Source organism: Pelodiscus sinensis, chromosome 8 (assembly GCF_049634645.1).
Source record: "Pelodiscus sinensis isolate JC-2024 chromosome 8, ASM4963464v1, whole genome shotgun sequence".
NCBI lineage: Eukaryota > Metazoa > Chordata > Testudines > Trionychidae > Pelodiscus > Pelodiscus sinensis.
In genome coordinates, this window is record NC_134718.1 from 65,657,584 (window position 1) to 65,671,101 (window position 13,518).

The 13,518-nt window shown below is 44.4% G+C and overlaps 1 protein-coding gene across 6 annotated transcripts in view; it reads right to left on the reverse strand.

Moving 5' to 3' along the window:
• The window catches only part of VTI1A (vesicle transport through interaction with t-SNAREs 1A), a 444,836-nt gene extending 431,361 nt beyond the window's left edge, over positions 1–13,475 (reverse strand). For all 6 annotated transcript variants that reach the window (XM_075935463.1, XM_075935464.1, XM_075935465.1 and 3 more), the window contains exons 1-2: positions 13,033–13,475; positions 3,606–3,664 (exon numbers count right to left, since the gene is read on the reverse strand). In XM_075935463.1, coding sequence (XP_075791578.1) covers positions 3,606–3,664; positions 13,033–13,126 — 153 coding nt within the window. In that variant the 5' untranslated portion in view covers positions 13,127–13,475. The remainder of the gene's footprint in view (positions 1–3,605; positions 3,665–13,032) is intronic.
• Between the last annotated feature and the right edge of the window lie 43 nt (positions 13,476–13,518).

A 13,518-nucleotide genomic window follows, 5' to 3' on the forward strand; every position in this document is an offset into this window, starting at 1 on the left:
TTAACCTATCAAAGAAAGCTACCAGATTGGTTTGACATGATTTGTTCTTTACAAGTCCATCCTAGCTGTTCCCTATCACCTTACCACCTTCCAAGTGTTTGCAGATGATTTCCTGAATTACTTGCTCCATTATCTTTCCTGGCACAGAAGTTAAACTGGTCTGTAGTTTCCTGGGTTGTTCTTATTTCCCTTTTTATAGATGGGCACTATATTTGCCCTTTTCCAGTCTTCTGGAATCTCTCCTGTCCCCCATGATTTTCCAAAGATGATAGCTAGAGGCTATTCTCCTCTATCAGCTCCTTGAGTATTCTAGGATGCATTTCAAAAGGCCCTGGTGACTTGCAGACATCTAACTTTTCTAAGTGATTTTTAACTTGTCCTTTTTTTATTCTATCTTCTAAACCTACTCCCTTTCCACTAGCATTCACTATGTTAGGCATTCCTTCATCAGACTTCTTGGGGAAAACCGAAACAAATAAGTCATTAAGCATCTCTGCCATTTTCAAGTTTCCTGTTACTGTTTCTCCCTCCTCACTGAGCAGTGGGCTTACCCTGTCCTTGGTCTTCCTCTTGCTTCTAATGTATTTATAAAAACATCTTCTTGTTTCCCTTTATTCCTGTAGCTAGTTTGAGCTCCTTTTGTGCCTTTGCCTTTCTAATCTTGCCCCTGCATTCCTGTGTTATTTGCCTATATTCATCCTTTGTAATTTGTCCTACTTTCCATTTTTTATATGACTCTTCTTATTTTTAGATCATGCAAGATCTCCTGGTAAAGCCAAGGTGGTCTTTTGCCATATTTTCTATCTTTCCTATGCAGCGGTATAGCTCGCTTTTGGGTCCTTAATAACGTCCCTTTGAAAAACTGCCAACTCTCCTCAGTTGTTTTTCCCCTCAGTCTTGATTCCCATGGGACCTTCCTTACCCATCAACTCTGAGCTTACCAAAATCCACCTTCCTGAAATCCATTGTCTCTATTTTGCTGTTCTCCCTTCTACCCTTCCTTAGAATTGTGAACTCTATGATTTCATGATCACTTTCACCCAAACTGCCTTCCACTTTCAAATTCTCAACCAGTTCCTCCCTATTTGTTAAAATCAAACCTAGAACAGCTTTTCAACCGGTAGCTTTTTCAACCTTCTGAAATAAAAAGTTGTCTGCAATGCAGTCCAAGAACTTATTGGATAATCTGTGCCCCGCTGTGTTATTTTCCCAACATATATCTGGATAGTTGAAGTCCCCCGTCACCACCAAATCTTGGGCTTTGGATGATTTTGTTAGTTGTTTAAAAAAAGCCTCATCCACCTCTTCCACCTGGATAGGTGGCCTGTAGTAGACTCCTAACACGATATCACCCTTGTTTTTTTACCCCTTTAAGCCTAACCAAGAGACTCTCAACACTTCCGTCTCTGATGTCCATCTCCACCTCAGTCCAAGTGTGTACATATAAGGCAACACCTCCTCCCTTTTTTCCCTGTCTATCCTTCCTGAGCAAGCTATACCCTTCCATCCCAACAATGTGTATTATCCCACCAAGTTTCTGTGATGCCAAAAAAAAGATTAGGAATGAATCACTAAGTTCATCTTCAGAGCCTAATGCTCAAACTATATTTTAGAAACCTGCAGATCAAACTCAATCCAGTTGTAACAGGGAGACCAAACCCCCCACAAGTGAACTAAAAAAAACAACCTCAATTGGAGTTGAATAGCAGCCAAATCTCATTATCGTCTCAGCCACAACTTCAACTACAACCCAGACATTTAGGCAAAGAGGAACCATAACACTTGTATCTTGCCATACTTGCCAAAAGAAAAATGTATTTCTCTTTCGATGAAGAAGCGCCTTACTGAGTAATTACTAGAATTCAACCAAGAGGCTTATAAAAACTGGGGAAGATTAGCAATGGGGAAAATAGTCCAAACAATTAGGTGCTTCCCTGACTTTTCCTGGCTTGAGAATTCGTGAGAATAAGGGTAAATTTCAGCCATCAGAAGCAAGTACGGGCCCTCCAATAAAGTTAGTGGAAATCACATGTACACAGTCAAAAGCAGAACTCAGCCCTTAACCTATAGGCAAGGAATATGCAGTAAGACTTGTATACATTTTCAGTTGAAATGCTCCAAACCTCTTCCACAAGGTGCAACATATTAAGAGGAAAAAGGTCATACTTTGATGAAACACTAAGATTACATTCCCCTCATTTTGATATCAACTTAAACATTAGAAAAAGCATGTATATTCTTACGTAGTCTTGCATCCGTGGATGTCATCACAAGCAGAATTTCTCTCTTTTTCCCTCTTTATTCCCCCTCCCCTTTACATAACTTGCTGCAGGAATACAAACAATAAATAACTGCTCTGAAATTCTGGGCACACACAAGCCACGCATTTGGATATTTACCACCTGAAATCCATTGTTTAATTTTCTAACATTGGTATTTTCCTTTTTATGATAAAAATAGTGCAGAATTTGTAAGAAATATGACTGTCAAGAACGGGAATACTTTGAAACCCCACAACGGTTTATTGGAAGATGGTGTCTCTGCAGAACACTTTGAATCAAGTATATGTGGTATCTAGGCAATTTCTTCTATGATCCACATCCAGTATCATCATCAAGTCACAATAAGATCTCGGGCACCTCACTTAACAGCTCTGTGCCTCAGTTAATCTCTTGTGTAATAAATGGGTAATCTACTTCACAGGAGTATTAGGCAGTTCATATTAATTAGAATTCCCATAGCATTTTAAGATCTTCCAATGGTGCCAGCATCCATCGTCCGGCAGGGCCACGGATGTTGCTGCACCAAAGGTGGGAGCAACACAGGGGCTGGGGAGCCCCAGCTGGGCCAGGTGGCATCTTTGAAGCTCCCACCCCATCTGGAGAACCCCTGGCAGCAGTGGGGCTATCTGCGGCTGGATGGACCCAACCAGGAATCCTGGCAAACCCCTGGTGGCAGCAGGGCCGGAGTGACCAGGCACTCTGCTGGGGAACCCTCGAGCTGAAATGGGGCCAGCAGAGATGGGCAGCTGGAATCCCGAGTGGCAGTGAAGCCGGCCCAAGCAGCAGAGCATCTGGGCGCCCTGGCTGGGGAATACCTGGCAGCAGAAGGGCAAGGGGTGCCGAACGGCCCCAGCTGGGAACCCCTGGTAACACCCTGCAGCAGTGGGGCCGGCAGCGGCCAAGTGGTCCTGGCTGGGGCAGTGAGTGGGCAGCAGTGTGGGGAGCAATACCAGGAAAGCGTTATGGGGGCCAGCAGCCGGGCAAAGGTCCGAAAGAGAGGAGCACGGGAGCCGGGCAACCAACAGGGGAAGCTCTGACCTCTAATGGTCCGGCAAACTCCCTGGTCTGAGACTGCTCAGGTCCAAAAGGAACCAAACCAGGGAGGTCCAACCTGCCCAGATACCCCTCCCCCCCAAAAAAAAAACCCCCACCACCACACACACACCCCAACAAAAAAACTTCACACCCTCTAACATTTGATACAATTCCTGCTTGTATTATAGATAGAACATTTCTAAACATCTGTTGAACATTACATTAATGGTATTGTATTTATTTGTTCCATCGGAACTTTCATATAACATAGTAAATTCTGTGACATACCAGCTCTCTTGCTTCTTCTAGCTGCTTCTCCACATTAGCAACCATCTGCTTCTTCTCATCTAAAATAGAATTATGAAGAGAGAAATAGAAGTTTGCTCTTTCCAATGTATAAACAAAAACACACATATTATTTGTGCCAGTCCTGAGTATCTGACACAAAGGATTATTTCTGGTGTAAACTTAATGTAATTGTGACATACCATAATGCAACCCAGTCCAGTGTCACTATTGCCCTGCAATTTTGATGCCGCTGATAGTAGCTCCCACCAGGACCACTCTCAAACAGCCTTGCAGCATGCAAGTCACACCCTGAGGGTGAGAGAGTGGCTGCAGCTTGCCAGCCACACTTGCGTTACACTCTGGCCTTCATTAGCCTTGGTTATACACACTCCCAGTCTAGTTTTATCCCAGAAATGTTTGTCACGTACTGTCCAACATTCTCCTGGGCAGTACAAAAATATTAAGTCCACGTAACGGGGCTAGTCCCTAAAGTCACAAGGGCTATAGAGAAATCATCCAGGCAGCTAAAGTGGGTAGGAAGAAACCAGCCAATCAAGAGCCAAATGGGACTACAAAAGAAGCTGCAGGACTAGAGGCAGCTCAAGTTACAGCCCAGTCCTGGAAGGGAGAAGGTCAGAGGTGGCTGGCTGGCAGAAGCAGGGACAGCTCCCACTGGAGAGCTCCTGAAAGACTGATGGACTTGAAGGTAGCCCTGAGCTAAGGGCCGAGGAGTTGTCTCCAGGAGGGGAAGCCCTTGAGGCACCACTCTCGTTCAGAGTGGGACAACAAACTGAAGGAACGGCATCAAACAGAGAGACTCTACAGAGGACACTGGGATGAGTCCCTGTTAGAGGAGTAACCCAGAAGGGGTTTGTTATCACACAAAGAGTTAGCCAGAGGGCTGAACAGCAGCAAGGCTTTTAAGATGGAGGGAGTGCAAGAACCTGCACTCGGCAAAACAGGAGCGCTTGTGCGAGGTGAGTGCCAACCCTGTTTGTTACACTCCATTATTTCTTTAAGGTAAAAATATACACACAATTACCATCTAAGTGGAGTTACCCAGACACTTCAACTTAAAAACACTGGATTAGATGAAAAAAAATAAAACAAATGTATTAACTATAGAGAGACAGATTGTGAGTACAAGCAAAGAGACATAAAATCCAGAAATGCTTAAAACTTTAGTGCCAAAGTAAAGTAAAGTTTATCACACGGTCCTAACACTTATTGACCAATCTCTCCCAGAGTTCAATGATTCTTTCTTGTCTCTTCAGGTTAAATGAGTAAGATGAATGGTGGAGTGGGGAGGGGAGTGGAGGGGAAGGGAAGGGGGAGGAGCAGAGGAAGAGTACCACCTTATGGTGTTTGTCCCTCCTTTTAATAGTTTTTAATCCCTCCTTCAAATGCATTTCCTGCTTGAAGGACATTCCATGTTGTTTCTTTGAAAAGATGCAGATCTTTGTCCCTTCCCCTCCTTGTGGCGCAAAAAAAAAAAAAAAAAAAAAAAGTGCCTATTACTACATTGATGACCCCTGACTGGGGCACTAGCCCTTTGTCTTGGTTAACTTGTTTAACCACTCCCCACTCTTATATGAGTAACACACTCCACTCCTGATTTCAGTGTATGTCCATGTGACTGGGTACCTGGGATGGACCATACTGCAAATGCTGCACTCAGGGCAGATTGCAAGAACCAGACAATTCCCAAAACTGGGAACAAAACAGTGTCTGCAGCTCCATATTAGCTAACCAGAAACCAGACAATCCCCCTTATCCAATCCATGCCTTGTCTCTCATCTATAAACAAGTCTAATACGTTGAGGGGTTAATGAAAACCTTATTAATCATGTGAAGTTCTTCCTAATCCCAGAGGATCGAACACATAAGGCAATATGAATCATAAGATCTTGCCCAAATATCACGCTGTCAGCCAGTCCTCAATATACTAGTATTTATTAGTAAAAGAAGTTATAAATGATTAATAGATCATATGCATACAAATGATTTCAAAGTCCTTATATCAGGTTTATAGCAGTGGTGGAACAGACTCTGGCTTGTAAAGTGTCTCTGGTAAATTCCTAAAGATTGGAAGGTCTCTCCAGTCTATCGTTTAAGATGCTCTTTTCAGTTGTAAAGTCATAGTTCAGGCAATTAGGGAAGGAAAGAGGCAACATGGAGATGTATCAGGTGTCTTTTACATCTTCTACCATTGATATGTAAACATACTGTCCCAAATGAAGTCCATAGTCTCAGTGTGCAGAAAGTTACCAGCTCAAGATGGAGTTCAGGGTCACACAAGCATATCACAGTTTGCCAATTTACATTGGGTGGCCATTGGCCCCTTGCTGTCTGAGGCATCCTCAAGAAGAGCTATCTGGGCCAGATGAATTTTTTCTATGGCCCCTTGTGTGAGCTGTGTGCACTTGATGGGCCATCAGTACATAGCTGTCCGTGCGTGATGTACATTTATCTAGATGGTGTCATCCAGGAATACTAACACAGATTTAAGATACCAGCATACAGCCAATATTCATAAACTTCATATACAAAGATTATACATGCATATAAACAGTTAACCATGCTTAACAAACCATAACTTTTCCATTGACACCTTACATGATACATAGTTTTCATAAATCTTATTCAAAGTCTAAGTGTTAATGATATAAAGCATGAAACTTTCTTGTACAGAGCATTACAGTTCATAACTTTACACATCATGTGGGTAGACAGATTTTGCCATATTATTTATCAGCAATTTTTGAGTTTTCAAATGCCTTACGTGACAAGTCTTGTGCAAAGTTGATTACAATGGTACACAGAGTGTGAACACAAGTTCATTCCAGGGATGTAAGAGTGTAGCCATTTAAATGAGTAACCAACATGCATGAGCCAAATGGTTACACGCTGCTCCCAGTACCATTCCTGGAAAGCCAGCTGCTGCCCTGTGCTCCGGAACAGGCAGGAAGTAAGGAGGCAGGTAATGAGGAGGAAGGTGAGAGTCAAGAGGCTTTTGACACCAGAGCTAAGTTACTAACACTACTTGTTACTAGTATTACTAATAACTACACAGGAGTGGATCATCCACTACACAGCAACATGACACAGGCATGCATGCAAAGCTAATGTATCAACTGTACAATAAAGCGTTAATTAAATCCATAACACAAAATTTAAAAAGGCAAAAGCCAGTTAAGAACTATCCACACTGCTACAGATGACATCAGTGTCTCCTTTAGAGAAGTCAGCATGCCAGATTCCCTGAAAAGGACATCCCAGCCAGTCTTCAGAAACAACCACTACAGCAGAAGGCCTTTCTAGTTTTCAGCAAGTCTCTAACATTAGGCAAAACTCTACTAAGCAGTGACAACCCAGGTCCAACTAAACTAATGGCAAAACTCCCAAACTTCCTCTCCCCGGCCAGTCTCATTCTAAAGCACTCTTTCATTGTCACCATTGCAGAAAAATAGGACTGTCCTGGCTGGTTATCATAGCCGATCAAAAAAACAGAACGCTAATTAACTCCAACATTTCCTCCGTACAATGATGTCAGAGGCTTTTTGTTTGCAAAACAGTTTTTACAGTACAGCTTTAGGTTTTTCAGCATGAATTGGCTTGCATCCACAAATGATCTTTTCTTGCTTCATCATGTGGTACCACCTGCCCCTTGCCTGATACAGAGGCAGAAGTGTGGGAGTGCGTGTGTGCATGGAACTGTGAAGGTTAACCCATGAGCCAAGGCTCATCAGTTAGCTATTTCCATGTGTACACTTCTACATACCTAGTGGGTAGTCCAAGATCTGGATTCAGCTTCTGCTCCACTGCAGGCTTCCTGCATGACTTTGAGAGAGTTCCTGGGCAGAGAGTCTCAGAACCCAGGTCAAAGGACTGGGGCGCATGTTGTGAGGCTAAAAATAGCACTGTAGATGTTTGGACTCAGGCTGGAGCCCAGGACCTGAAACTCATTGAAGGGAAGGGTATCGGATCCCAGTTCCAGCCTGAACAATCCACTCTGCTATCCTTAGCTGTCCAGCCCAAGACAGCTGACCCAGGCTTGGAGACTCTCTGACACAGGTCTTTTTTTGCCATGTCAATACTCACTAAAGTCACTTGGTGCTTCGGTTTCCCCTTTGTAAAAACCACTTTCCTACTTTATAGGGCTGTTGTGAGGATACACACATTTAAAAAACAAACAAACAAACAAAAAAAGCCTGTGTGGCGCTCATATAAAACCAAACAAAAAACAGGAGTGTAAGATGATGTCCCATGAAACCTAGACCAAAAACAACAAAAACAAAGCAAACCAACCAACCAAAAGACCCACACAACCCAACCAAAAAAAACCCAACAACAGTGACAATTCTGGGGAAGGCACTTCATTCCAGAAATTTAGTGGTCTATAATTATTTGTCCTCTGGCCATATCCCCCTAACCCCAAACAGGCTTGTGTCTTCCAGGGACTGGTTGCACACCATCGTATCTAAAGGATTTTATCACTAAAGGGCAGTCACATTCCACTCTTGTACAGCACCTGCTGTCCTCTGCTCACTCTGCTTTTCTCCAGCACTCATCACATGCCCAAATCAGTGCCAAGCAGGAGTTTGAAAATCAATTTCCCCTCCTTCAGCCAGTCTGCCACCCAAACATATTCCATCCTGTGCATATAGAAAAGTATGTGGTCACGTCCCTTCCCCATGTGCCTTGATGTTGGCTATCCTCAGCTACCTCGGCCTCCCCTTTTAGAACTGCAAGGTGGTGGTCATGCAAAGAAAAATAAAAAAGACACATTACACCAGTGCAACTGTGTTGTAGCCAAACACTTATCAAGGAACGTACCAATCAAAAATGTACTTAAGCTCACAATTTGATCATGTCCATGAATTACGTTTGATTTTAATACATGTGAAGTTAATCGAGGTAGACCGAACACTTCAGTTTAGTCATTTCACACTGCATAGATTCTAAGACAGGGAAGGGAAACCTCAGGCCCAGGGCCCAGATTCAGCCCCTAGCTTGCCTGGATCCAGCAAACTGAGGCTCAGTTTCTCGCTTGTGTGAGGCCCCCTGACTGATTTTTTTTTGTGGGTCAGTGGCCCCCGACCCAAAAAAGGTTCCCCAACCCTGTTCTAAGGCATCTCAAGCACTCAGTAATTGTAGGACATAACATTCTTCAACCCACTGAAGCACATACATTCATGCTGCAAAATTCTATTTATTTTATACAGCACTTTGTACTGATCAGCCAGTTTTTAAATGTTTGTTTAGACAAAGACAGCAATCTAGTTTGGTGCACACTAGGGATGTTACGTAGCGGGGGGGGGGGGGGGGGGAAGGGAGGACACACAAGGAACCAGCTTTTAAGCCGGCTCTTGCATGCCCCTCATCAGAGGGAGGCAGCAGCACAGGGCAGAGATACCCAGGTGGCTCTACAGGAGCAGATCCCCAAGCACGCTGGCTCTCGCCTCTCCCTTCCCCCCGCCTCTAGGGTGTGTGTGGGGGGGGGGGGCAGGGGTGTGTGCATGTGCGTGTCATATTATATATATATATATATATATATATAAATAAAACCGTGAGGGTTAAATCGATGAGCCCAGGCTTACAGGTTAACTGCGTACACATTACCATCCTAGTGCACGCATTACAAGACAATGCTGGCTTCTGAATGCAACTCGTATGGGTAGTGTTTCCCGTCCATTTCAGCTGTTCAATCTTATTAATGTCTCAATTTCCACCCTTTGGAGTGGCTCTCCCTTGCTCTCAGATATTGTGCAAAAGGCACATCTTCCTCTGAAGCATCAGACTTTTCAGGAGATGCTTCCACATTCCCAGCAGTCTCCAAAATGCCTACTCCAGTTACTATGTTATACTAAGGTTATAACCTCAGGAGGTCTATATTCGAGTTAAACTCAGAGAATGGTTAAGCAACTCTTTTCTCTATACAAGTGTCCAGAATAAGGATGTAAATATCTGTTATAATTTTAATCTTTTAACCAGTTAACAATTCCACCATTTAACCTTTGGTGGGTTGCATTTAGGGCCCTGCATGCCTGGGCCACTCAAGCACAGACAGGGCCCCACCTGCCCACAATGAAACGACTGGGATCTGGCCAGCTGGCCTGATGTATCCAGGGCTGCTCCAGCATGGTGCAGCTGTCAGTCCAACCAGTTACCAAGTAAGCCTAATGCTTACCAAGTAACTGGTTAACCCTGGAAAAAGAATTAACAAACCATGGAGGTGAAGGGTGAAGTGGGGCAACTAATATAACAGATACAATTACAATACCATTAAAGTGCATAGTGGTTTTGGAAGACAAAGTTCATGTTTAGGTTTCTAAAGATCCTGATGCTGTGGCACTTTCCAGACTAGTTATGGTTAACAAACCTGCCATGAGTACTGAGAAGGCCTTATATAGTCATGGATAACTTCCCGCTTTCTGTTGATGAACTCCACTGCCTGATGTTGGGATAAGGAACAAACAGGCATGTGAATTCCATCAGTAGTCCTTATGCAATATGGAAACCACAAGTATTACAAGTCCTCAATTGTCTTCAACACATCATCATCTCCAAGCTTTATTACCCAAGTGAGTAGCATCCTCTTAATAACAGCATACACTTCCATGACTACGATGCAGCAGATGTATCAACACCAAATTGGTCAGCTTCTGACAGTAGCTATCCAGGGTGTTGAGGCTTCCAGCGGGTGAGGACCACATGCTGTTCCACACAGAGAAAGATGTTGTGGGTCCTAGGCTGCAGCTTTAGAATAAGGCCTCTGCAATTTTCCAGGAAAGCGTCCCATTGCATCCTAATGTTCTGCAGTAACTGCACTAGTCAGCTCTGCAACAGTATCCTGTTCCATCTGTCAGTGCAGGCTGAGTCCAGAAGTGGTGCTCTAATGAGTGAAGCCAATTCAGGAAAATGTCTCGTAGATATAATTGCCAGGTTTCAATGTTTTATTCTTCCATCGGCATCCAGACAGCATCATGATGGTTCCTATGGCGACATCTCCTCCAAAGCCACCTGAACAATTGTCAATATATCTGGAGCACCCTGTTTGTATTAACAATGGTCAGAATCATCCCTCTCAGCAATGCTTTCTCCATGCTGCCTAACAGCAGTTTGAAAAAAAAAAAAAAGAATGTTTTTGGAAGTTCAGTTTGAAAATGAAACTGACAAGATGTCTATCGCCTCCACTGCTAACCATATGCAGATAAAAGTCAACGGTATCTCACTTCTGTGCACACACAATCAGCACAGTAATAAGGATCTCACAATGCATACAAGACATTTACATGGACAGTGCAAGTGATGTCAAAAGAATGTAAGTATACTAGATTATGGTCATCTCATCTTAACAGGAAAATTAGTAAGAAATTAGCAGTTTCTGATTATTAATCCAGAAACCGTGTAAAATGGTCTCCATTATAAATATCGGTAGCACATGGCTTTCAACAAGCTTGCTCTGCAACTTCTTAATTATGGTTTACCAACAAAAGCCCTAAATCTTAAAAGTTTTCTATGTTAATCTTCTATCCTTAATTTTAGATTGTAAACAGTAATATTTCACCAAGAAAATTGAAGTTTAGAACAACTTGCTTTGATTTTTGTAATGTCATTGGAGAATGGCTAGAGAAATACATTAATCTTCTGGGAATAAATGTCAATTGTTCAAATAGAAAGAATATGAAAATTAAGTCATTTTAGAGTGTAGTTTTACCCTGAGAAGTGACTAAAGAAGAAATCTGCCCCATGAATGTGTTCAGGTTTATACTTGCTTAAGACGATATGTTTTTAATTGTATTTTACTCCCATCTTACTCTGTTTTCTCCAATTCTTATGATGTACCTATCACCACCATAGCCCTGCAAAGACATCACAATGATAAGAGAGCTGTCTGCAGTTCTCAGGAAAATAATGCTGAACCAGTTTATATGTAGCACAGGTCTTCACAGATTCAACAATTCTTTTATAAAATGGATTTTAAATCAAAGTTGAATCTGGCAAAAAAAAAAATGACAGATTCAGCCCCCACTGCTCTCACAACTAGCAAATATATTTTTCAAGTCTTGAAATAATTAATCCTCACAAACGCCCACATGAAGAAGGCAAGCAAGATTCCCTCTCTCAATTCAGAAAAAAGCACACCCAAAGAAAACTGAGAAAGAGGTCAAGAGATTGTTTGCCTACAAATACGCAGCATGCCAGGGGAGATGTATTAGAACTCAGACAACAGACAGTGTTGAGAATATGTAATGGTTTTAGCACCTATATGCTAGAGTTCTAGAAAAGCATTATTAGTCAGGGGATAGTGTCTTTTATCTCAAGCAGTCAGACTATCACTTGTATATTCTTGATTCACACCCTAAGAGGGACAGAATTCTTAAACACCAAGGAACTTTAACAAAAAAGATGAAGTCATCAGCTTTTATTTCCTAATGTATTTCTCCAATCATCCTCCAATTAGTTAGAAAATTAGAAAAAATCAAATCAACTTCTTGTACTGTGATAGCATCACTTCACAGATTAGGATCCTATTGTGCTAGATGCTGTACAAACACCGAGCAAAGTCTTGTTGAACAAAACATTCTATATCAAGAATAAAGTTACACTTTGTTACAGAGAAGATGAAATAACAGGGCCCTCAATGGTCTCTGCTAGCCTTAAAAAAATGCATGTGTCCATGGTTATGGAAATACCTTCCCACTTGTGAATTGAGAGCAAAATGAGCTACTGTTCACTTCCTGACCCCTACAGACTGCGTTCCAGAACATCTGCTGCTGCTCAGACTTCCACCCACTGAAGATGTTTCACCTGTATCTCCACCTTATTAGCTGGCATGAGGTGGAAAGGAGGACAGGACACTCCAAAGCAAGACTGAAGTGGGGCCTAGTATGAACCCCCAGCTAGCTAGTGGTAGAAAGTGATTCGTATATCACCCCCCTCCAGACCATCTCAACAACCTCTAGATACCAAGATGTCCAGCACACTCGCCCTGGCACTGAAAGTAGCACCTAAGCAGGGCCCCTCCCCTTCCTCTTCTCAGTGGAGGCCAACATCTCTGTCTCGGCACCAGCCCTCCTTTGCTCCTCACCTCAGCACCCGCTCCAAACCCCTGCACCAGCCCCCCCCTATCTCCGACCCCAGCACCCCCCCCCCCCAGCCTTCCCCTGCTCCCCCCCCAGGGATGTGACTATTAACCAGTAAGCCCCACTCTTAACAAGTGGAGATCACCAGGTAGGGAGAACAGGTCCAGGCAGGAGCAGCTCCCCACCTGCAGCCGGGGGGGGGGGGGGCAGAGCAGACGTGAGCCGGGGAGGCGGCTTCTCGCCCGTTAACCGCTTAGGAGACGAACCGAGAGGTTTGTCCAATTAGCCACGTGACGGATTTTACCCCCCGCCCCGCGGCTCGCAGCCCCCGCACGCACCGCCCAGCAGCTTGGGCACCTTCCCGATCCGGCCCGTGACCTCCGCTGTCAGCACCGCGAAGTCCTGCTCGTAGCCCTCGAAGTCGGAGGACATGGTGGCGGCCGGGGACCACAAGCCGGGCTCAGCTGCTCTCGGCCAAGAGGCTTCCGCGTTGTGTCGCAGCCAAAAGCCTCCCCCTCGGAATCGGCAGCCGCCGCCGATGGTTCCGGCCGGGACTCGGTTCTGCCGCCGTCCCTTGAGAGCTCCAAGCCGCCCAGATCTTCCCTCCTCTCCCCCCCTCACTCCCTCGCGCTGCCCTCCGGGCCCTGCGCAGGAGCCTCCGGTGACTAGGAAGAGCCGAGTCCCGCCCTAGCCCAGGGCCCGTTCGCCACCTCCGCCCAGTGTCTGTCCGCTAAAACTCCCCTGGTGGGGGGGGATACGCGCCCCCACGAGCGGCGCCGATTCAACCCCCGGCAGCAGGTTTCCGGGGGGACCCACTTCTGAGA